A 25468-nucleotide genomic window follows, 5' to 3' on the forward strand; every position below is an offset into this window, starting at 1 on the left:
TATGAATTTTAATTTAATTTGATCACATGGTCTATTGAGGACTCCTACTTCCTGAATACACTTTTTTATTTTACTTTTAAAGTTTAATTTAGATCTTTATGCTTTAATTACATTTTTACAGATTACCCTGTTAACAATAGAATCATGATCCCAAAGGGTTGGAAACATATCACTGAAATTCAATGAAAGTAATAGTTAATTAGTCAATTAAAACCTTTTTTGGCAGATTATTTTGTCCCCTATTAATACAATATTAATGACAATAGTTCAAATTTACACATATTTCCAGTGTGCCCTTTGATTCTCCTTACTAATAACATTTAAAAAGTGCAGAAGCACTAACTAAAGTATTAAAGCCTAAATGTTAACTAAAATATACAAAGTGAGAATCATATTTTTTTCAACAGTTTATATATTTTTTTTTATTTCACAATGTATTATATCTGATATTTTCCATTCTGCTGCATCTGTGAAACTTCTGTTCTATAAATAAAACAGACTTGTTTAGCTATTTTTTGTGTGTTTCTGCCACAAAGAGGTCAGAAATAAATAAAACAAAAACAGTGTAAATACTCTTTATGTGGTTCTACACAGAGATACAGGAAAGATATATAAAAATATAAACACTGGATGAACAAAAGATTTGATATTTAGTATAAAACTGTAAATAAATGATAGAAACCCGGTTCCCTTCATATATAATATATATATATATATTTGTACATTAATGTCTACGCAGCGCTGAACGTTGGGTTTACAAAGTTCCCGTTGGCCTCGTCTTCGTTCTCAGCGAAGTCTTCGGGGTCGAGGTCGGCCTCGAACATCCGCTGCAGCAGAGCGTCCACCGTCCGATATCCTGACAGGAAACAACCAGTTATATAATCAATATGGATAATCAATACTGTGATCAATAAATAAAGAGCAGAGCACATTTCATATCTGTCTCTATTCCAACACAAATTTAGAAATCCCAAAAGACATTAAAGGTATTTTAATTTATTAAAGTAAACAGCAAATTTTAAAATGTGATATCTTTTTTTTTTTTATTGGTTATTTGGAAAATTGCGGTGTTTTTGTGACACATATGTTCTTGTTTTCCCATTGTAGGATTTTATTGTTTATAGTTTCATAAAAGGGTTTCTGTGATCTGCAGGTGAAAAGATATATATTTGTTAAAACTGGACTAACAAAGATTTTTGATTTCAAAAGGCAACTCAATGAGCATTTAGCTGAAAGGTTCTACAGGATGTTGTTGATTTCTTGGCAGAAGCAGTTTAAAAGGTAACAAAACTGTTATTTACAGCGTTCATACCAAGTTAAAAAACAAATAATTAAAGTCAGGTGAGAGGGCAAACACATTGAACACGTTTGGTGAGCAAAATGAAGGAATTCAAAGGAAGGTGTTTTATTTAGTGTTTTTATCTTTAAAATGTCTTTTGTCCTTTTGATTCTACGGAGTCTGTCCTTTCAAAATAAAAGCATCTATTTTCTATGAACCTTCTCTTGTCCTTAAAGATCTTAATGTGTTTTCTGCACTCGTACTCTGTGTTAATTGCTGCCTGCAGGTTTGACTGTTTCTTACGTTTTGAAGCGATTTTAAACATCAGGCCTGGTTTGTTGTTTGATGTTTGTCCGTTTCCCAGGTCGTTGTCGATGGTTTCCATGGCGTTCACCAAGTTGTCCTCCAACTTCTCCCTGGTGCACAAAACAAAACGGAAAAAAAGGGATGAAAACATATTTACAATAACCAAACTTTGTTTAATTTTTTTTTTATCTCATCGTTGCTTTGTCCTTGTGGATTATTGAACCATTTCACCTTTAAAAATAAAAAATATATGACTCAAACAATCCTGTAACAAGGGGTTGTAAGCTAAAAACGTTGGGAACCATTTCTTTAAATGTAAAATTTGATGTATATGTCAGACTATAAAAGTTATTTGGACTCTAAACAAACAAAATGCATTAAAAGGACCGTACCAGTGATTTTATTAGCCAGTTAATCTGTTGTATTTCCATAATCTTTTCAAATCTTCCCAAATTTCCTAAAAGAAATATACTTTATCCATCACAGTCGATGTTTAGGATTTCATATTTTTGAGAGTCTGATACTCTGCAGTGAGGTAAAGAAGGTGTGTTTTAGAACACGTTGGAAATCCTCAAGAAGCTGTACGGTCCTTTATATGCATTCGCTAAAAAGAATCCGTCATCCATTCTGCTGCTGATCTCTTCATATAGTGATGAGTGACAGGTCCTAGTTGTCATGGTAACGTACTGTGCCACAGCCAGCTCCAGCTCCTCAATCTTCCTCTCCAGGGACGTCTGCAGGTCGCTCTTATCCACCGAATACTCCACGAAGAACGCCTCGAGGACGAACGCCACGAAGATACTGAAAATCAAGAAGTGATGCATCATGGGCCCAGTTTGTTTTTTGTTACACAATATTTTGTTTACACTTTCTGCAAATTGCAAGGATTAAAGGTATGCTGAATTAGCTAATAGCAGGTCCTGGTTGCAGTGTACCCATGGATTTACTGACAACTGTGACTGGATAACTTTGATAATGTATACCACTTTAAAATATGATGATTCTCAGGCAAGTTCTGCAGTTGTAAGGACTGTCTTTATTCTATGATTTATAAATGAATTTATGGAAACCTCTTGCTGATAAACATCATAGATAATGATGTCCCTGGAATTTGCAAATCAAGCTGAATCTAAAAATGTATGCATCATGTATGTGTTGTCTGATTTGACTGATTTATTACTCTGAGAATGAATGCCATTTTTTGACACAAATTGTGGACCAGACAACAACAAACTTCTTGTCGTTTAGTCTTACTTGATGATGACGATGACCACCATGATGTGGAAGAGGATGAAGAAGAGCTTGGCTGACACGTGGGTGACGGTGGCGAAGCCGCTGCTGAGCAGTGGGTTCCCGTTAAGGAATCACAGAGTTTAACATTTAAATCAATCCGAGTAAAGAGATTATTCTTAAACATCTGTGAGAACCATTTACACCACTTCATCTCATAAGACAATACTGTACATTTTACTACATTTATTTTAAACTTTAGTTACTTTGCAGAGTCAGATTCATAATACGTAATTTTATCAATAAATAAATAATTATGTTTTATTAAGATAAAAATAGTTTAACAAGCTACCTAGCAGTTAAAATTCGTATTATGATTTATTTAAATGAGCCCCACCTTTACGAACTGCAACATTAAAGTGATGAGCACATTAATGTATCAATAATTATAATTCATACGTATAATATTATGCAGAATGGCCCTTTTCAGAATAGCATGAGTATTTTTACTTAGGGTATTATCACTATCTTGAATATTTTTACTGTAGCACATTTTTGAATGAATTTTGAATGTATAGTATTTCTAAACTGTGGTATTGATATTTTCAATCAAGTAGCTGATCTGAGTACTTCTACACTACTAACTTTATGGATGAAAACTAGTCATATTTACATTGTAAATAATGTTATCTTAAGATTGTTTTTGCTTCTATTAAAAGGCTAAGAAAATATGTGATAATTAGCATTAATTAGGCATAAATTAGCATTTAACAAGCAACTTTTAAACCTTATTGTGATGTGAAATCATTTACATTAATCTGAGTTTTACCAATCCAATTCTTTAACTTGATTTGACTTTTCATTTTTAGATCTGAAACTGATCTTTTGATAGATTTCAATAAAGTTTTTTGGGATATTGTATTATTGCTTCTATCTAAGCACACTAAGCTACCAGTAGTTTTACGCTCCGTGTGAAGGATATCGTGCCACTGGTTGACCACGGTGAGCTCCACCAGCAGGATGTAGGACGACACCACGTTGTTGAAGTTGTTCTTGCAATAGTTGAGTTGTGCGAAGTCCGTTCCTTTCAGCAGCGGGTTTCCACAGTACGCCTTCTCCGGGTCGCTGGAGTCCTCTTCGTAAAACTTCACTTTCCCCTTGAACAGCTCCATCCCGACCATGGCAAAGATGTAGTACACCACCTGAGGAGGAGGAGGAGGAGGAGGATGTTGGGGTCAGAGCCAGATTCACCACCAGGATGCTAACTCGAGCTTTTAGCCACGTTAGCGACGAGTATCTTGGGATCTTAATGTCCGTCTGTCAATAACTTTGGAACAGACTGAAATATCTTTGGATACACTGTGATGAACTTTGGTTCATGCATTAATGTTCTCCTCAGGATGAATTGTACAAAATGTGGTGATCCTCTGACTTTTCATCGAGCGCCATCATCAGGTCAACATTTTAATGGGTTCCATACGCTGCTTAATGACCAAATACATGCAGAATTAATGAAATTCTTATCTCAGCCTCAGCTTCACTGATAATTAGCTAATGTTAGCACGCTAAACTGAACATGGTAAACGGTACACCTGTTAAACATCAGCATTTGCCATTGTGACATTTAGCTCAAAAGCACTGCTGTGTCTAAGTAATGCGTAAATAAACACAAACTACTTTTAGGCATTTTTTTTAGGCATTTTGGGGGAAACGATATCACTTTTAGATGCTTGATAATTAATTACAACTGGCCATCTACTATCAGTAACTTACAATGATCAGCTGTCCAAATGTGAGGATCGCTGGTCCAATCCTGATCAGGGTGTTGATGATTGCACGAAATCTAACAGGGAATAAAGTCCAGATGAGAGAGTGATGTTACAAAACAAAGTGTTCCTGCTGTCTAAAAGTAAGGCAAAGTAAACAACATACGTATCTCGTTCATCTAATCCGAGTCCATCCCAAAATGTGCTTTTAAAGATCAAACCTTTTAATGCTGTCCACCACGCGGATCAGTCTGAGGACTCGCAGGATGAAGACGATGTCCAGGATCTGTCGGCTGGTGTAATTTCCCGCTACAACAGGTCGGACACGATTACTCAGAAAGACATGCTGGGTTTAACTAACGAGGATTAGTTCAGGTTTAACTTTAAATCATTTTTCACCAAACTTTAAATATTGAAATTACTAAAGCGCTCTTTAAACGTCTGTTTAGTTTTTACTCTGAACATACAGAGTATATTAATATCAGTCAAATTCATCTATAACTTTGTTCATTGTGCCATAACTGTAACTATAACTATACAAACGGCATCAAAGACTATCACAAACGTTTTGACTTAAGTTTAAAATCGGCCAGTGGGATCCAAGTTTTTTGAAGTAGCAAATCTCATACATTAGAGAAACTGACACCAGACCATTGACGGTGGTTTGATATATGACTCAAATTATTAATTCATAAATGTGTCTCCTAATTTACTATCGATCCATTACTCGGCTAATGTTTCAGCACTACATTTAATCGAGGTCTATGGGGAAAATGATTTGTAGCGGTACCGCTAAGTTTAAACAGAAGTAAAACTTACATGATGTCATGGCGGAGTTGACGATTGTGGCGATGAGAGCGGAGATGACGATGATGGTGTCGAACCTGAAAACACACAAAAAAAATTAGAATACAAACATTTAAAGTTGAGCGTAAATACTTTTCCTCAACGGTGATGAAGCTGAAAGCAAAACCGGGCATTAGCTTTAAATGAAGCGGATGGCTTTTTATCATGTTTGTGTTCAAATGATGACAGTTGATGTCACATGATGTCACATTTCATGGATGTATTAAAAGATCTGTAGGCTTCGACACTCAATCTGCCAGTTTGTCCCAGTGGTCACTAGCGGTACTGCAAACAAATAATTTCCCCCATAGACCTCAATTATAAAAAACACGTCTGTAACACTGTTGACAGGACGTCTCCAACTGCAAAAAAGCTCAGTTATTACTCTGATTTACAAATGTTTAACCCATGGAGGTTTTATATGTGTAATATGTTTTTTGGCTCGTGAGCTCAGTGAGCAATTTTCATTCAACTGAAGAAAGTACCATCTTTGAGTTCGATACCCAGTTCTTATTATACATCCATGAAACATACAAACATATATCCGTCTGAAGTCACTGCAGCTGCACTGCTCACCAGCAGGGGGCGCAACAATGCCACTGAAATAGAAAGAAAACAACTTCAACAGCTGCAGCAAAAGAGTTTCAGTTGGCTAAGAATTTAGCACACTTGGTGGTCACTTTATTAGGAACACCTGCACAGTTTAATGCAATACAGATGTTCTGCCATAAAGTTATGGAGCTTATCATATTCAGTTTGTGTTGACTTGGTTATAGAAGTGACAATTCAATCATAGTTAGGGATGCTGGAGATATTTTTAGGATTCTGAGCCCCATGTATGTAGTATGTTTGTATATTTGCTATCACATAGAGCCCTTTTGTGGACCCAGAAATGTTGCATATGTTGGACAATTTGGATACTTGCCATTAATATGCATAATCACATATATGGAGAATATTTCAGCAACTGCTTGGCTGATTTGTGCAATATTGGATATGGTGTTTTTTTGAGGATGTTGATTCCAGATCTTCAAAATTCAAAATGGCTGTTTAAATATATATAGTTGGAAATAATGAGGAGGACACAGGATTAGAAACACCTCTCAATATATTGTAGTCCAGTATAACACCATATTTAACTGTGTCCTCACTCTTTTTTTTTGAAGTTTCTAACATTGTCAACAAGAACTGAACAGTATAAACTTTGTAAAAAAAAGGCAGATGTTATAGCAGAGCTGCTGCATTACCTTAGATTCTACAGGTGAACCTAATAAAGTGGCCACTGTTTGTAAAAAAAAAAAAAAAAAGCCTGAGAGAAAAATCTAAAAGTGTTAATGAGAAACCCAAACGGTGAGCGGAAGGTTGACGTCCAGCCGGTGACCTCTCCAGACCTCTCCAGACTTTTGGCCCTAAAACAGCTCCACAAAAAAATAGCATTTACTCCATAATGGCACAAAAATACTCAATATACTCAATAAATTGCCGCCTCAAGCATCAGTGAGCTGGTCCAAGCGCTTACAGGCGAACCACTGAAGAAGCAGCAGATAATAAAACTGGAACATGTGTTACATACCTTGTGCTTATAATCTGGGTTGGAGATAAACTGTGTGAAATGGACGTGACACTCATTGAGTTAAGATTTGAAAAAAGTTTTTCAAGTGAGTTTTATCAGCAGGTGTTTCCTCTCATGTATATAAACATGTATATAAACAGTATATATATATATATATATATATATATATATATAATAAAACACTTATTGAGCTTCAAACACGAGCAGCTTCAAACAACTATTTAAATACAAAATATTGTTATTTTGTACTAAACTTTCTTTAAGTTTAGCCAAGATCATGGAGATAATTATTTCATAAATATCAATGCAGTTCATCCGGAGATATTAACCACTCGGTACATTAGTATGTGCAACATTAGTTTATAACAGCTCTATAAATGAATGAATCATGATGTAAAATAAAATCACTCCATCTGGAAATTTGAAGTTAAGATCAGTTTTGTAGGAAGTGAAGAAAAAAAAAATGGTACGAGTTCTTTCCATCGGACAAGAATTCAAGAATTTGGGGTGTATTCCAGTATTTCTAGACTTGACACTTTTCAGGTGTCACATGATATCTGAGACCAATTAGACCAAACCTCTTAATTTCTTCATCATAATAACTTGTTGAACTATATCTCCAGCTGCATGTGGATAAACTGCAGCGTTACCCAGAATCCTTTGCTCATTTGGGACAAACATTGTGTGAATTTCTACCAGACCAATTCGACAGTGGAGGTGACGTGAGGTGAAGGTGTTATACGTCAGCTCGTCCTCACCAGTTCCAGAAGCTGTGCCTGGAGAAGAACGCTCGGGGCTCGAACACGTAGAGCTTCAGCAGGATCTCCAGCAGGTAGAGACCCAGGAAAACCCACTCGGAGTTAGCGATCAATGGATTCGCCTCGTCCAGACCGATGAATACGGCGTTCACCAGGATTATCAGGTCGTATGCGATCAAAAAGGCCCTGAAAGAGACACACACACAGACACACAGATACACACACACACACACACACACACATCACACACAGTTGTCACCACCTTTATGATGCGGTTCTGCAGCCTTCGGTTCTGCAGCGTGAAGCCGATGAAGAGTGTTTTACAACGGCAGTCTCCCCAACAACCAGCAGGGGGCATCTCCTCCGGATGCAAAATTAATTGAGATTGTATAGAATTCTATGAGAAATGACTCTACTTCTCACTTGATTTATTCCCTCAGTAAACATTGTAAACATGAGTTTATGGTCTCAATCTTTAGTTTCAAGTCTTCTTCAATAATTTATAGAATTTAATTAAGGCCATATCTATGGTTGAGGGACACGGCTCTCAACATGGCAACAGCTAAGTGCAAATGAGGCTTACAGTGTTTACCTGAGGGGGATACGGAGGTTGGACACTAGTCTTGCGCAATTTAGCTAGCCAGTGGGTCACACACACACACACACACACACACTGGGACTCTCATGAACCAACTCTACAGATAAAGGCTGTCTGTCTCACCGGTGTTGGACCATTCGGCAGAGGAGGCGGCTGGGGGCCGACCGGTAGAAGGCGGGGCACAAACTCTCGAGTGGGTGTGGTCTTGACTTGATCGTGATCACCTCGATGTTCAGGAGGTCGGCCAGCTGAACGAACGCCAACTTACCTGTTAATCAACGGAAAGAAAAACAGAATAACAAACACCATTTAAATATCGTAAAAGTATCTCACTCCACTCTGCACCAAAGAAAATCTGGATCAGGTGTTTACATGATGCCGCAGTTTCCTGGTCTCTATTGGAGTACCAGGATGTGAGACATATAATCAGGAAACAAGTATTCACCTAAAAACACTTAACGAGATGAAACTGTAAACTTGACTGACACGTGCCATGGTTTTATGGTGTGTTCAGGTGCTCCTTTTCATCTCGTAAAGTCGGAGATTTAATAGTTTACCGGTTGGAAGTTTCCCTCAAACAGCCGAGTAATAAAATCTGAGAATAATTACCACCGGGCACCAACATGTCCGCCTCACTTTAATTGTTTCAGGTCCTGACTTACATGTTTTTAATCTTGTTTGACATCATTTTTACAAGGGAAGATTTTGTGGCCCTGGTTAATGCCTGACAGACCGTGGGACACTGCCTTAGAGGGCACTACATAGGGCAGCAAAAACCCTATGTAGTTAAAACAGACATAAGACATTATTATAATAAATTAGCAGGTGAAAGCATAATTTTATATTGATATGCTATGTTATGAAGACCTCTCCATTACTAGGATTTGTAGCACTTTGTATACAGGATTGCTTAAAGTAATAAGACACACACTTTTATTATAATGTATTAATGATTTGTTTCTGGCGGATGTTGTTGCTGCCTCAGCTAGATTTATTAGAACACTTGGCCTGTAAAGACAAACGTACAATACTTTGGGTAGTTGGGTTTTTTCTCAACACAATGTGCTCATTGTGGTTTAACTTTGGTCAAACCGATGATTGAGGTGTCAATAGTGTTAATTTTACTTGATTATGTCGTAAGACAAATATAAAGTTTCTGTCAAGTCATCTACTTCTGTTGTGTCTCCTCTCCTGGGTGTTCGGGCTAAATGAGTCCCCGAGGTACCTGAACACCAATTTAAAGTTCCGGGAGATACCATGTAGTAATTAGTAGAGGGGTGTTAGTGCAGTTGGATTCCCCTTTCAGGCTTTCTATGACTCTATTGTAATGTGTAACATAAATAGGGATCATGCAGATGATTGACATTAAGGTGATAGAAATGTATTTGTTGTGGTTTGGGTCATTTAGTTTTTAGGTGAAGGGCCTAGTTCCATATACTTTTGTTGGGTTGATGTTGTTGTTCATCAAGCATTGTCACTGTCAGGACCACATTCTGACACATTCTGACATTCTTATCTACACAAACAGTGGATGTTAGATAAATGTCATGTCATATGTGTGAATTGCGGGTGAAAAAAAAACCACCTGGTCTGTCTCAAGCCTGTGCGTGTGTGTGTGTGTGTGTGTGTGTGTGTGTGTGTGTGTGTGTGTGTGTGTGTGTGTGTGTGTAAAAGGTTAATGCACCATTTCAGGAGCTGCAGAGCAAATTTTATTGCATTTCAAAACGTACACAAGAGGAGTCTTTCAAAGGCTGTTCGCAGTATTTTTAGAATTAATATATTCAATTGTTTCTGGTTTTAGACCAACAAATAATGAATGATTTCTCCACCACCATCCTTGGCTTTGAAACACCATGTAGACGTTAACATTGGTAAATAAACGTTACACAGAATAATTATTAAACCAACATTACTTGATCAGTAACTGCACTCCAACTTTACAGGACAATTAGCTTTCAATTTTGCACAACTTACAAAAATCCTCCTACTTTTAAGATACGCTTTTAAGTAAGTTATGATAAGGATGCATTTTGTTTGTTCATTATTTGATTAGTATTGTACAAATTTAGCCTTTTTCTTTTTTGGTGTGTGCTAAGCTGCTGTTACTGTTAAATGTCTTTCTAGGATGCTCCATCTTTCTATCTATCTATCCAAAAAGTACAATATTTCCCTCTGGAATGTAGAGAAGGAGAAGCATAAAGTAGCAAAAAGTACTTGAGCAAATGTATTAGTTGAACCCACACGCTTGTCAAAGTCATTTGACTCACACATTAGGTGCAGCTGAACAGCAAACGTGTCCCTCTAACCTCTATTCTAGAGCGTGTGATTGAGTGAATCGGTCTGTGACGGCGTTATAATGTGGAACTAACTATGTTTTGTCCAGCTGGTTTGTATGATATCTGCTCTTCTGCTCAGTTTGTTCTCAGAACACAGCTACACCTAGATGATGAAGCAGAGTTTGACTTCCTCCGTGAGGAGGATGAGTGTGCAGATAGTGACTCTGCAACCTTTGGTTCTTAAGAGTGAAGCCAATGGGGAAGTGTCTTAAACTCCTCTGGGTGTATGGAAGTCTGTGAGGAAATCACCCTCGCTTCTCACTTTTGCACAACTTACAAAAATTCTCCTACTTTTAAAATACAATTTTAAGTAATTTATGATAATAATGTATTTTGTTTGTTCATAATTTGATTAGCATTGTACATGTTTCGCCTTTTTTCTTTTTTTTGTGTGCCAAGCTGCGGTTACAATAAAATGTCCTTCTAGGATGCTCCATCTTTCTTTCTATCTATCCAAAAAGTACGGATGGAAGCCAATGGGGAAGTGTCTTGAACTTGCATTATCTCTGCTGACCAGCAGGGGGCGACTCCTCTGGGTGTATGGAAGTCCATGATAAAATGACTCTACTTCTCATTTGATTTATTACCTCAGTAAACATTGTGAACATGAGTTTATGGTCTCAATCTCTAGTTTCAAGTCTTCTTCAATACAACATGATGTTCATTTACTAAATTATGGTCCATTTACAGTAAAATAGACCATAAAGCAGAGTATGCTTAGGGCGGGCTCACTATGATTGACAGGTCTCTAGCAGAACAGTTTTCAGCTTCTCTACGTCACTCCTCTTCAGTCCAAATATGGTCACTGGTTGCAAAAAGTCAAGATGGCGACGGCCAAAATGCCGAACTCGAGGCTTCAAAAGAGCAAAGTCAACAAAGAAGTGGACGTAGTCACAACGACTACGTCCACTTCTTTGTTGATTTTGCTGTTTTGAAGCCTATGGTTTTGCTCCTGAAGTCTTACTCACTCAATACACACAATTTCATGGAGGCAAACCAAAAGGAAATGAACTGGACTACACACACACACACACACACACACACACACACACACACACACACACACACACACACACACACACACACACACACACACACACACACACACACACACACACACACACACACACACACACACACACACACACACACACGTGTGTAATGTCGTAAACAATTAGGCCAATCACACAGCTAAACAACAACTACGCCCTGCAACAGAATTATCACAGCATCCAAAAAGGAAACAACAATTTCAGCTCCATTTTCAGTCTGAATTCAACGTATCTGATTAACATTAAGACTGCAGCATGGTGAGATTTGTGTATTTTTCTGCCTGTTATGTATTTATTATCTCTCTCTTCACTCTTCATCTCAAAAAGGTTTCACTTTAATGAACTCTGTGAAAGACATGATGATAAGTTTAAACACTGATAATCTCAGTCCCACCCATTAAGAGCTTTGTATGGGTACTTGTATGTCTTCAGTGTCTACATTGGTACAGTACCAGTCAAAAGTTTGGACACACCTTCTCATTCAATGGTTTTTCTTTATTTTTATTTTTTCTACATTGTAGATTAATATTGAAGACATCCAAACTATGAAGGAACACATATGGAATTATGTGGTCAACAAACAAATGCTCAACAAACCAGAATATGTTTTATATTTTAGATTCTTCAAAGTAGTTGAATGAGAAGGTGTGTCCAAACTTTTGACTGGTACTGTATATATTGTGTGTGTGAGTGTGTGTATGTGTGCGAGACCCACCAATGCAGCCCTGGTTGGTGTCGTCGGAGACGCTCCACAGCAGCTCTCTGTGGGCGTTGCTGATGTCGGGCTGGACAAGTTTGACGATTTGGTTCCAGCTGGCCTGGGTCACCATCGGCTGCCCGCCCTCCGCCCTCTGCTCCTGCAGCACGGCAAACGCTCGCACCATCTTGTGCCTTTTGGTCCTCACCAGCTGCCGTACCTCCTCCTGGGGTTGAGCAATAGAACAGGTTTTTTATTCTAAAAGCTGAGGTCCAGTGCTTTTAAAGACACATACTCTCCTTTTTGCTCAACTAGAGTTAAAACATTATATACTGTTGATTCTAAAAACGTGTCCAGACAGGAATTTTTCAGTCAAAGTCATTAAAAACTCTACGTCCTTACGTTTGTTTGTGTTGATGTTTATGGCAGTGTTCTCCCAAAAGTAAACAAAATCAAAACTTAAAAAAAAAAGAAGTTTATTTATATATTATTATTTTTTTTCTATTATGACTTTTTAAGTTTTTTAAAGTTTCTTTGATTATTATAAAAAAAAAAATCAAACAACTGAATTTTACCATAAACTAAAAACACGAAAGAGTCAAAGATTTATTAACAAAATGTAAAAATCCAACAACATCTTTTGTTGATAATAAATGTCAATGTCAAATGTCAACACCTTTTCTAGATATTTGTTGTGTTTTTGACCACCGAAGTATAATATAAACGTGACTTATAGGTCTTTTAGCGGGACAACATCTCGTAATGACCTGATTATAAAACTTCTTCTGGAAATTAAGTTTCTAAAAAGTTGAGGTCGTCTTATATTTAAAGACGAGACAATTATGTTTCCACAAAATAAAATGTTTGAATAGCGAGAGTACCGCTGTAACACTGGCTCCAACACAGTGTTGCATTCTGGGATGTTTGAAGCCTTAAAGCTGCAGTTGTTATTTTGGGAAAAAAATACTTTTTGTCATATTATTCCACTCTATCCAGATGAGACAGATAATCTGTAAAAAAAAAAAAAAAAAAGTCTGATTCCTCTGCCTCCTTTTAATGTTCCTGATGGCATTTGTAAGATTCTACCACGCCCGTAGTAACAACAACCAATCAGAGCCGAGGATTCTCTGACGCAGCTGAAAATCACTATTCATGGAGCTCTTACCTTTGTTCAAACTAGGCAACTTTGATCAAATATAAAAATATATTCTGTCACTGCATTGCCTTTTTCTAGCCTCAAATGTTTTCAGCTGCATTTAGTTATAAAATGAAGAAGTTAAAAGAAGAAAGATGTTTTTTTTTGCTCCGGCCGTTGGGCAGTGCTTTTCTTTCAACATGGCGGTCGGGTCACACCCTTTCTTATCTTCTCTAAAAACATTTAAGGTGAGAAATAGGAACATGATTGTTTCAAAGATGATTATTATATAGACAGTTTGAGCAAATGTGATAACATTTTATTTTTTATAAAAGTTACCAACTGTTGCTAGGCTACGGAGTCTTCAAGTCCATTCACAGTAAGTCTGTTGTAGTCAGTGAGCACTAAAATGATTATGCAGTCCAGTTTAATCTGCAGTTTTTGCTGCAGAGGAGGAAATAAATTCATGACGAGTGAAAACGATGCGTTCACTGCAGAAACATACCGTGGAATAATACAGCTGTCAAACTGCTGAGAATGACTGCTGTCACAGATCTCAAAGAAAAAATATGGAAACTTAAACATGCAGAGAGCTTCTAAGAGTCTCACAAGATACTTTGAGCGTGTGTGACTGAGAGATTAGATGTGGGATTTATGTTCTGCTTTAAAGGTTTTATTTCATGTTTCAATTAATGAGAGGAAAAATGAGGACCCTCTTCTTCTTCTTCTTCGACTTTCTGTATCTCAGGGAAAGTCTGTCAAAATGTTTATCTTTTTTTCTCAAAAGCGGCTGTAGAAGTGGAGTTGTCAGAAGTAGTTTTAATTGTTTTAACATTTTAATTAAATATAATGTTTACGTGGCGTGTTTCAGACTGTGTTTAGGCTGTGAGAAAACTCTCTCTCTATGTCGGACCATCGTACCTTCAGGTATTTCTTGTAGTTGTTGTAGACGACGGCCAAGAAGACGGACATGAAGATGTAGGTGTTGATGAGGATGTACAAGATGAAGAAGATGGCGAAGACGAAGCTGGCGTTGTACGCTGGCATCCTGCCAACGAGAAGCAGAAGGCAAAACATGCAGATAAACAGATAAATGTTTCTGACAGAGTCACTTCCTCCTTCTTTTCTGTGTGAGCTTCTGTCTGCAGACACAAGAACATGTTGAAGGACACAAGAAAAAAATGACTTAGAAAAAGAAATGTACAAAGTTCATCATAACTCATCCTCACAGGAAAGAATCAACTAAAATCTTTAAAATGATGGCTGCTGTATAAGGCTGTGAAGATTGTTCATGATGTTCTCACCAATTAAATAAATGGAAATTATCTTATAATTTAGAGAATATGAAAATATTGAAATTCAATACAATTCAAATGATTTAATATTATTTAAAATGTCTTGCCTTCCCTTCTTTTCAATAGGAAGTACAAAAATAAAAGATATTTAAATGTTTAAATACTTCAGAATCTCTAAATGTTTTGTACAACTTAAACTAAAGGGAAGAAACTGAAACTGATGGTGGAGTAGAGGAGGTCAGAGGTCACCAGAGTCATCAGTGCTGTGATCAAACCGGACCTCAGACCAGGTGAATGAAGAGACAGTGAAGAGTCTTACATGATGTCGGGGCTGTTGGCCGTGGTGACGAGGACGTACAGATCGAAGACGATCTCCAGGTAGTTGGTGAAGTACGGAGCTCCATTGATGGTCTTCAGACCTCTGCACAGAAAACACACACAATCAGTCTGTTCTCATAAAGTGTTGTTTTTATTATAAAACCTGACATAAATAAATCACATTCACAAATAACTTTTGTGTGTCTTTGTCGCAATAAAAGGATATATCAAACCAGAGGGATATTGTTGTGTTGCAGCAAGGTGCAGATCCAAAATACCACAGCTGAAACCATGTATTGAATGTGTTTACCTAAAAAGGGACAGTTCACCCCAAAATAAAAAATATATTTTTCCTGCTTTACTATAACTGCTTATAAACTACAGTTTCATGTAGGAACTATTTTCTTTCAACTACAGTTCCTACATAACACTGCTCACAACAAGGTCTGTGAATTATCTTGATTAACCGGATTTCTGGAAAGACACACTGCTTTTGAGTTTTTCTTTTATTTATTTTTTTGGGTGAGAAGTCAGTCACTTGGCAACACCAAAACAATCTAGATTGATAAACAGCTCTACAGGTAAGAGGAAAATATGTATCCTTGTTTTTTGGGGTGAACTGTCCCTTTAAGAGTTAGGATTCTCCTTAAGGAATAGTGTTTAGGATTTAGGGGGGTTTATTGACTGAAATTGAATATAGTATTAATAGCTATGATTTTATAAGTGTATAATCGTTTGAAACTACAAATTGTTTGTGTTTTTCATTAGCTTAGAATGAGCCCTTCATTTCTGCACAGGGAGCAGATCCTCTTCACAGAGTCCGCCATGTTTCTACAGTAGCCCAGAAGGGACAAACCAAACACTGGCTTTAGAGAGGGCCTTTCACAGTTTTCCTTGCAGGCCACCATAGTTCCCCAACATTGAAAAGGGAAGGCTAAGCGGAGGGGTATTCAGTTGGATGCAATCTGACCAACCACTAGATGGCACCTAATATTTCACACTGGTCCTTTAAAATACAGATGTCTCTACAGTAAAGATGCAAAAACATACTTTTTTAGAAAGTATCAAACTTCACAAAGCTTACATTTCTAATTATTCTTTTTTTTTTTTTACTTATATCATGATTAGCACAAAAATCTATTTAATCATAATTTGCAATTTTTCTAGATTGATATCAATTTCCATAAATTAAAGCTATTAAACTATTTTAATAATTGCTTAAACTTTTAGTTATTTTTATCCTGGCAACTAATTCACTGCTTCAAGCTTTTGATTTATTTATTTTTCCTCAGTAAACTGAATCTCTTTGAACTGTTGATCGGACGAGAGATTGGAGACGAGAGATTGTCACATTTTCCACTACTTTCTTTTTTTTTTTTAAACAAATGATTCATAAATAAAATCAGGAAAACAAAATAGCAAAAAACATCTTTTAATTACTTATAAACAAACCTCTATCCTCCTGGAGACAATCTGACTCTTGCTTCCTCAACCAGCGTTCACAGCTCATTTAAAGTGTCGGATTAAAAAAATAAAAGGCATCTCACCGTTTGCCCAGCAGTTTGAGCGCCATGAGGGAGAAGATCAGGAGGCTAAACATGAAGAGCAGGAAGACGTAGAAGATCTGAGGCAGAGCGTTCCGGATGCTTCTGAACGCTCTGCGGAGCTGAACACAAACAAACAAACAAACAGAGTTTATGAAGGAGGACATGAATGCCCCATCCTTGTCCACACAGACAACAAATTAATGATGCATTCAGGCGCCGTCGGCTCAGAAAGTCAAACATTTGCACGTTTAGCAGGAGGAAGTTTAACCGAACACAAATATATGTATTTCCTCTCTTATTAAACTCGATTTGGAGGCAAAGTCTTCTTAACTTCTGGTATGAGGATTATTATTTTCCCTTTATATTTTTCAGCTATGCAAGTGACCTCCTCAGGTTAATGATTGCTGTTGGAGTAGAATCTGACTCACCCACACTATTATTATTATTATTATAATTATTAATATTCTTACATTCACAATATCTTGTAGTGGAAGAAAACAAAGACACAAACAAAGACACACACTGTGATTCAAGTGTCTCTTTTCTCAAACAAAACTATGAAAGTAACCATCATAAGTTCATTTACGTGAAAACATGAGTGAAAGGGTGAGACAGGTGAGACAGCTTACCTGTCGTCCCTCCGTGACGTTGACCAATAGCAGCGGGCGTAGGACTCTGGACCAGCGGACGGCGTAACAGTTCGTAGCTTCCAGCGCTACGTAGATGGTCATATCCACCACAGTGAGCTGGACGACACGCAGAAGTCAAACAGTTTATTTTAATGTTTAATACACATTTAATTTAGTTTGGCACATTTCAGTTTTTTTCCCTCATCATTTCTAAAAAGGTTGTCCTGCATTTTGTTTCTTTATGTGGAATCAGTTTTAAATTTCACCCCCCCCCCATGTTTTAAGCGTTTCCAAACATGAGTTAGTAAGTATTTAAATTTGTGTTTTGAGCAAAATAACTTGATTATTCAAATGGCAACCTCTCATGTTATGTGAGGTGTTCTATAACAATAACAACAATAATAATAATAATAACAATACAAATAAAAGTGATTCACATATCCACTGTGCAATACAACAAATATTCTGTCTCTTTACATTAGATTTTAGTTATTGTGGATTTTTAAAGTTTTTAATATTTACAATACTGGTTTTGAACTTGTTTTTTTTACTTTGTCTCTTGTTTGCACTATCCTTTCTGCTGCTGTAATCCTGCATATTTCCCCTGTGGGACTAATAAAGGATTATCTTATTTTATCTTATCTTCAGATTTTAGGTTGTGTGAATTGATCAGACCCAGAGTTTTTCTACTTTTATTTTATGTTTCTGCAGCTTGAAGTCAAGAAACAAACCCAAACTTTCAAAGATAAGAAAAAGGAAATTTTAGGATCTGAAGAGGTAAAAAAAAAGGCTGCAGGCTGGAGGGAAACCTGCAACACATCGCTGCTCTCAGCCTCCAAATGACACCCTGCATCGCCAACATCACCACACAACAGCAACCAGAAGACGATAATCTGACAATAATTATTAAAGACAGGAAGAAAAGTTCCCAGACTAGAGAATCTACTGGTGTTTGTGATGAAAACGGATGAATGGACGCTTCAGTCACTGAGTCACCAGGAAGCTTTTCTTGCTTTAAAAGAAAAAAGGTGCTGACGGGGCAACATCTCCGGCTAAAGGTTGTTTCACAACAACAGACAGAAAGTCTCCTCAGCACAAACTGACTCTGCAGATTACAGACAGGAACTCCGCTCACAGCAAAAACCAGGAACTGATCTGGGGTTCAAACTGCACGGCTCACCAACGGTCACCAGGACCAAAACCTTGACCCGAGTCTTAACACTCTAGATTTATTCTCTACAGTTGCTCTGGTTTTGTTTAATGGGATTTCAGTTGTTTTAGTTTTGTTGCTTTGGTTTGAGTTGCTCTGGTTTTGGTTGTTCTGAAACCAGGTGTTCTAGTTTTAGTTGACCTGGTTTGGGATGTTTAGATTTCTGTATTGGTTGTTCTAGTTTAAGTTGTTGTGGTTTTAGTTGATCTGGTTTCCGTTGTTCTGGCTTTGGTTATTCTGTTTTTAGTTGTTCCAGTTTAAGTTGTTCTGGTTTAGGCCCTTTTGTTTGTTCTGGAATTAGGTGTTCTGGTTTTAGTTGATCTTGTTTGGGATGTTTAGATTTCTATATTGGTTATTCTGGTTTTAGTTGATCCAGTTTACATTGTTGTGGTTTTGGCTGCTCTGGTTTCGGTTGTTCTAGTTTTAGTTGATCTTGTTTGGGATGTTTCTATTTCGGTATTGGGTGCTCTAGTTGTTTTTGTTTTGATTGTTCTGGTTTTAGTGGTTCTGGTTTTGATTGTCCAGATTTCGGTTGTTCTAGTTTAAGTTGTTGAAGTTTTAGTTGATCTGGTTGTCAAGGTTTTGGTTGTTCCAGTTTAAGTTGTTCTGTTGTTGGTTGTTCTGGTTCTGGTTCTGCTCTCTACAGTACCGTGAGTGGCCACCGGCGGACAGAGAGGCCAATAAACATCCAATTTATTAACTAATTTACTGAGTTCAGTTCCCCCCTTTGCAGTTTAGTAGCCCCTCCCACCAGACGGATGATAGATAAGCCCCGCCTACCACTAGGATGACGATGATGCAGATGTTTTTGGGATCTTTCCAGAACTTGTCTCGAGGAATCACGTTGGCATAGTGAACAAGTCGAAGAGTGAAGACGAGCAGACAGAGCAGCTCCACCAGCATGGTGTACTGGAAAAAAGAAAAGCATAAACACTGAGTTAAACAAAACGGTCTCAATCACTGGTCTGTGGTACTGGTCTAAACTGGTTTGTGTTGCAGATGGTGACTTTAAATCCTCCTCAGTCTGTTGTAATGAAACGCTAAAAATCAGACAGTTATGGCCACGTAAGATACTTATGTTAAATAAAAAATGATCTTTGACAAGAAATCAGCATGAACTGTTAATTCTTTGTGTGTTTTTTTGTTTACTTGTATAGGTGGTGGTCAAAATTGAGGGAAAAAAACAACACACAAAGCTTCTTCTATCTGCAGAATTAATGTAGATTGTTTGTCTTCCATTGAAGTGCACATTAAAAAGAGGAAGTATGAAAACAGAACAGCGGCAGCCATCTTACCAGTATAGACACAGGGAAGACGGCCGGGTCCTCAAAGATGGCCAGACACAGATCCACCAGGATGAAGAAGAAGAGGAGCACCTTAGGGATCCAGTGATTGTAGCGAATATACAGTCTGGACACACACGTGCCGCGTTAGTAAAGACACAGTCAAAAACACTATTGAAGTAAAAAGCTGCAATTTTTTTATGGCTATTTTTTGTCTCTATTCTTCTCTAGTTCTTTATGACTTCCTGTCAGATGCTCTCAGCTCCAACCCCATTGGTTCCTACTGCAGATGTAAGTCTTTAAAAACACACATATAAGATAAGATAAGATAAGATAAGATAATCCTTTATTAGTCCCGCAGCGGGGAAATTTGCAGGCTTACAACAGCGTAGAGTAAAGTGCACACGAGACATAGAAGAAGACAAGATAAAAAATAAAAAATGAAAACAAAAAATAAAATAAAACAAGTATTATAAATAAGCAATAAAAAAAACAGTAGAAAAAACAACAATAACTGAAATATTATATTTACAGACAGAGAAAAAACAACAACTATTTTAACTATTTTAACTTTTCTAACTATTATTGCACAGTGTAATGTGTAATGTATTGCACAGGTTTTTATTGTCATGTTATTATTGTCATGTGGTCATGTGGTCTGCTGGGAGCAAAGTTGGTTGTGCAGCCTGACAGCAGCAGGAAGGAAGGACCTGCGGTACCTCTCCTTCACACACCGGGGGTGAAGCAGCCGGTGGCTGAAGGAGCTGCACAGAGCTGCCAGGGTGTCCTGCATGGGGTGAGAGGTGTTGTTCATCAGGGATGATAGCTTAGCCATCATCCTCCTGTCTCCCACCACCTCCACCGTATCCAGTGGACACCCCAGCACACTGCTGGCCTTCCTGACAAGCTTGTTGAGTCTCTTCTTGTCTGCTGCTGAGATATGTTGTTTCATTAAAAAAAAAGTCTCTGTAAAAACAGCTGGTCAATGTAGTTTTTAATCAAACAAAACAGGAGGAAATTGTGCATTTGTTGGGGACTTTTTTCAGCGGAGGATTAATCCACATTTGGTGCCCCTAGTGAATATTTTTGGCAGCAGGACCGTGTGTGTGTGTGATTAATTAAAATTAAACTACAGTGTGTGTGTTCATGGTGATGAAGGAAACAACAGTGAGGTTCATTGATGTGTTTTTAATAGTTTTGGAACAACAATGGAGCTCCATGGCTCAGAGGAAGAAGATATCTCAGATACATTTCCTGTTGATTTGAGTCTGAACATGGAAAAAGACTAAAAACACTTTACCACACTTAAAATGAGAGGATCAAACTGTAAAGTTAAGCATCAACGTTTCTGGGATATTCTGTTGCGATGGATGGAGTTCAGTATGATGTTGATTAAAAAAAAGCAGGAGATGAAATAGGATTATAAATGTGAAAGTCTCACCTCACGGCCTGAGGCGACGTGTCGAAGTAGATGTTTCTGTTGTACTGAGCGTCTGACACATAGATGGCAGCCAGGTCAAAATCCTGAAACACACACACACATCAAAAGGATGAAGCTGTTTTCATTTTCTGAACTACCTCAATATTTTTTACATCATAAAACAATATTCAACTATAAAATAAATAAGTAAATAATCATCATCATAATAATAAAGCAATTCTGAAAATCAAGTGTTTTGTTATATTATATATAATATATTTATATTAATATATATATATATAAATATAATATATTAAATAATATAAAATATATTATAATAATATATATATAAAATATATTATATTAATATATATATATTAATATACTATATTAAATAATATTTTCTGAAAATCAAGTGTTTTGTTATATTATATATAATATATTTATATTATATATATATATATAGATATAATATATTTAATAATATAAAATATATTATAATAACATATATATATTAATATAAAATATATTATATTAATATATATTAATATAATATATTAAATAATATAAAAAATATATTATATAAAAAAAAAAACTTAATTTTCAGAATTGCTTTACGCTTTATTATGATGATGATTATTTACTTATTTATTTTCTAGTTGAATTAAAACCTCTATGACAGCGTCAACAAACAGAACTTATGTCAAAGCTGTTGGATCGTTGAAACCAAACTAATTAATGATCGACAGAAAATAAAATGGCAAATATTTTCAGAATTGATTAATTATTTCATTCATTTTTCTATAAAAACACAGCAATTTTGACCTGTTTTATATCACAGTGAACTGAACATCAAACAACAGACACAACAACAAAACAGTTAATTGTGGACTCTTTTATATTTTTATATATATTTATTTGACTTTTTTTTCAAATGTTGATGAATCAATTAATAACAAAAATAGACAGATTAATCGACAATTAAAATAATGGTTAGATGCAGAGACTGTAAAGGTGTTCCTAATAAAGTGGCCACTGAGAATGTATATATTAGTTGATATATTTTAAATATATTTAAAGAGATATATATATAAAAAAAAGGGACAATCATTCACTTTCATAACGAAAACAAAAAATAATATTTTAAACTGTGTTTAAGAAATCACATGTACATGGAGGTTATACAACATGTGTGTTAAAACATATAACTGTGATGATGTTAAGGCATGTTTGAGGTGTTTAAGGATGCAACATTTTAATGATTTTATTGACCTGTTGTTATAATCTCACATTTGTCACTGTACAACCCCAATCATTCACTTAATTTACAATTAATCATCCAGTCTCTTTTATTTTTTTATGCCAGTATTTACAGTAGCTACCAGTCAAAAGTTTGGACACTCCTTCTCATTCAACTATTTTGAAGAATAAAATATAAAACATATTCTGGTTTGTTGAGCATTTGTTTGTTTACCACATAATTCCAACTGTGATGATGTTAAGGCATGTTTGAGGTGTTTAAGGATGCAACATTTTAATGATTTTATTGACCTGTTGTTATAATCTTACATTTGTCACTGTACAACCCCAATCATTCACTTAATTTACAATTAATCATCCAGTCTCTTTTAAACAGTTAAAAAATAAAGCCAGTTGTCAATCTTTAGTTCCCAATGTGACTCTTCTAAAAGTTTGTGCAACAAAGAAGAAACAATAAAAGAAAACAGAGGTTTTGTAACTAGAGTTAATCACAAACATGTCCTGAAGGCTGCACGCTTCTCTGCAGTGTCTTATTCACTGTTTAATTGCTTTATGGTGCAAAAGTCCACCAGTTTACTGCTGTCATGTGAAATAAACCAACAAAAGTTTAGTTTGTGCAGAAGCATCAGCTCTATATATCACAGTGAACTGAACATCAAACAACAGACACAACAACAAAACAGTCAATTGTGGACTCTTTTATATTTTTATATATACATTTATTTGACTTTTTTTTCAAATGTTGATGAATCAATTAATAACAAAAATAGACAGATTAATCGACAATTAAAATAATGGTTAGATGCATAGACTGTAAAGGTGTTCCTAATAAAGTGGCCACTGAGAATGTATATATTAGTTGATATATTTTAAATATTTTAAAGAGATATATATAAAAAAGGGACAATCATTCACTTAATTTACAATTAATCATCCAGTCTCTTTTAAACAGTTAAAAAATAAATCCAGTTGTCAATCTTTAGTTCCCAATGTGACTCTTCTAAAAGTTTGTGCAACAAAGAAGAAACAGAATAAAAGAAAAGAAGAAAACAGAGGTTTTGTAACTAGAGTTAATCACAAACATGTCCTGAAGGCTGCACGCTTCTCTGCAGTGTCTTATTCACTGTTTAATTGCTTTATGGTGCAAAAGTCCACCAGTTTACTGCTGTCATGTGAAATAAACCAACAAAAGTTTAGTTTGTGCAGAAGCATCAGCTGTGAGCTCACTCTCACTCTCACCTCTTTGCTTTTTGCAGCATTTCCTCCGTTTGGGATTCCCTTTCCTGCAGACTCATCAGGAATGTCCTCTCTCTTCTCTGGCTCGGTCATGGTCTCTCTCCCCAAAAAACAGCTGTAATAAAAAGTTATTCTAACACTCCTCAAAGAGTTTCCACCCTGTCAGTCTGAGGCGCAGTGTTTGAGCCTCTGCAGGACAACAAAAGTACAAACTTCTTTTTTTCTGAGTCTCAGTTCGGGTTGTAGACGTCACCATGTGTGAGGATCCATATCACATGTTTTTCCTCCCCGGTGCTCTTTAACGGGGTGGTTTGATCCCCACCGGGCTCCTGTGTCTCTCTGAGCTGCTCCGAGAGCCGCAGCGGGTCTGTCTGTAATAAACCTTCACGTGCTGCCTTCACTGACCGGAGGAAATATGGAAGGTGATCATATTTCAGATTAAGATAAGATAAAATAAGATAATCCTTTATTAGTCCCGCAGCGGGGAAATTTGCAGGCTTACAGCAGCATAGAGTAAAGTGCACACAAGAGACATAGTAGAAGAAGACAAGATAAAAAAATAAAACAAGTATTATAAATAAGCAATAAAAAAAAGAAAACAGTAGAAAACCAACAATAACTGAAATATTATATTTACAGACAGAAAAAAACTATTTTAACTATTTTAACTATTTTTTTTATTGTTTTTCTATTTGTTTTTTTATTTTTGAAAAATAAAAATAAATATTCAGACAGCAAACGAACTGACAGCACAAGCACAAAAAAATAAGAAAATATTAAAACTAATATTTGTGTTATATTATTATTATTATTATTATTATTATTATTATTATTATTATTATTATTATATTCCTTTATTGATCCCCATGGGGGAAATTCGGGTGTTGCAGCAGCTCAACTACATAGAAACAGATAATAAATAAAACATATTATACAATAAAAAACATTTTTTTAAATAATAAAAAAAAAAAAAAAAAAAAAAAAAAAAAACAAAATACAAATAAAAATGTACAGTATATCCATATATATCCATATATATATGATAAATCATATATAAAATAAAATATTAAACGAATAGATACAGTTAAATAAGTAGATACAGTTAAATAACATAATAACAATAATATACACGTATACATACATAATATATATACATATATTATTTTATATATAATAGATAATAATATATATTAAAAGCGTAGATCGAGTTAAATAATGTGGGTATGTATATATATATATATATATATATATATATATATATATATATATATATATATAAATGTATTTACTACTAGTTTAATAATTTTCTGTCATTTTCTGATTGACTGAATGAAGCTCGTTCGTTGCATTCAGTTCGACTTTGTGTTCAGTGCTTGTTTCTTCGGACTTTTCTCGGAGGCAGTGAAGGCAGCACGGGCCGCCATGTGACTCACAGCAGCAGGATAACGGAAACAGAGAAAGAGGGACGTTTAAAGACCAGAGGCACGGAGCCGTGGAAACACAGAGGGAAGGGCTCGCTTTTTTTTTTTTTTTTTTTTTTTTTTTTTTTTTTTTTTTTTTTTTTTTTTCAGGAAACGACATTGTTTATTTTTTTTGTATGCAGGAAGAAATGTGAAAAGGAAAACATCCACCTAAAAAAATAATAATTTTGAATTCTGATTTTAAAAATCGGACCGTGAAGCCACACTGCAGCC

The 25468-nt window shown here is 35.9% G+C and overlaps 1 protein-coding gene across 2 annotated transcripts; it reads right to left on the reverse strand.

Annotated features, from left to right (window-relative positions):
* Positions 1 to 449: 449 nt before the first annotated feature.
* tpcn3 (two pore segment channel 3) lies at positions 450 to 24122 on the reverse strand. 2 transcript variants are annotated; one of them, XM_054604072.1, is made up of 20 exons: positions 23778 to 24122; positions 21300 to 21382; positions 19871 to 19985; positions 19356 to 19484; positions 17366 to 17482; positions 16737 to 16855; positions 15191 to 15292; positions 14498 to 14624; positions 12460 to 12667; positions 8480 to 8624; positions 7759 to 7944; positions 7001 to 7030; positions 5401 to 5465; positions 4803 to 4890; positions 4589 to 4658; positions 3798 to 4017; positions 2840 to 2930; positions 2273 to 2386; positions 1583 to 1695; positions 450 to 856 (listed from the first exon to the last, which is right to left on the reverse strand). In XM_054604072.1, exons 1-20 carry the CDS (start codon positions 23865 to 23867, stop codon positions 732 to 734), a joined length of 2337 nt encoding a protein of 778 aa, XP_054460047.1. In that variant the 5' UTR covers positions 23868 to 24122; the 3' UTR covers positions 450 to 731. The 2 variants fall into 2 exon arrangements, with proteins under 2 accessions (XP_054460047.1, XP_054460048.1); XM_054604073.1 differs by lacking the exon at positions 7001 to 7030.
* Between the last annotated feature and the right edge of the window lie 1346 nt (positions 24123 to 25468).

Source organism: Anoplopoma fimbria, chromosome 9, assembly GCF_027596085.1.
Source record: "Anoplopoma fimbria isolate UVic2021 breed Golden Eagle Sablefish chromosome 9, Afim_UVic_2022, whole genome shotgun sequence".
NCBI classification, from domain to species: domain Eukaryota; kingdom Metazoa; phylum Chordata; class Actinopteri; order Perciformes; family Anoplopomatidae; genus Anoplopoma; species Anoplopoma fimbria.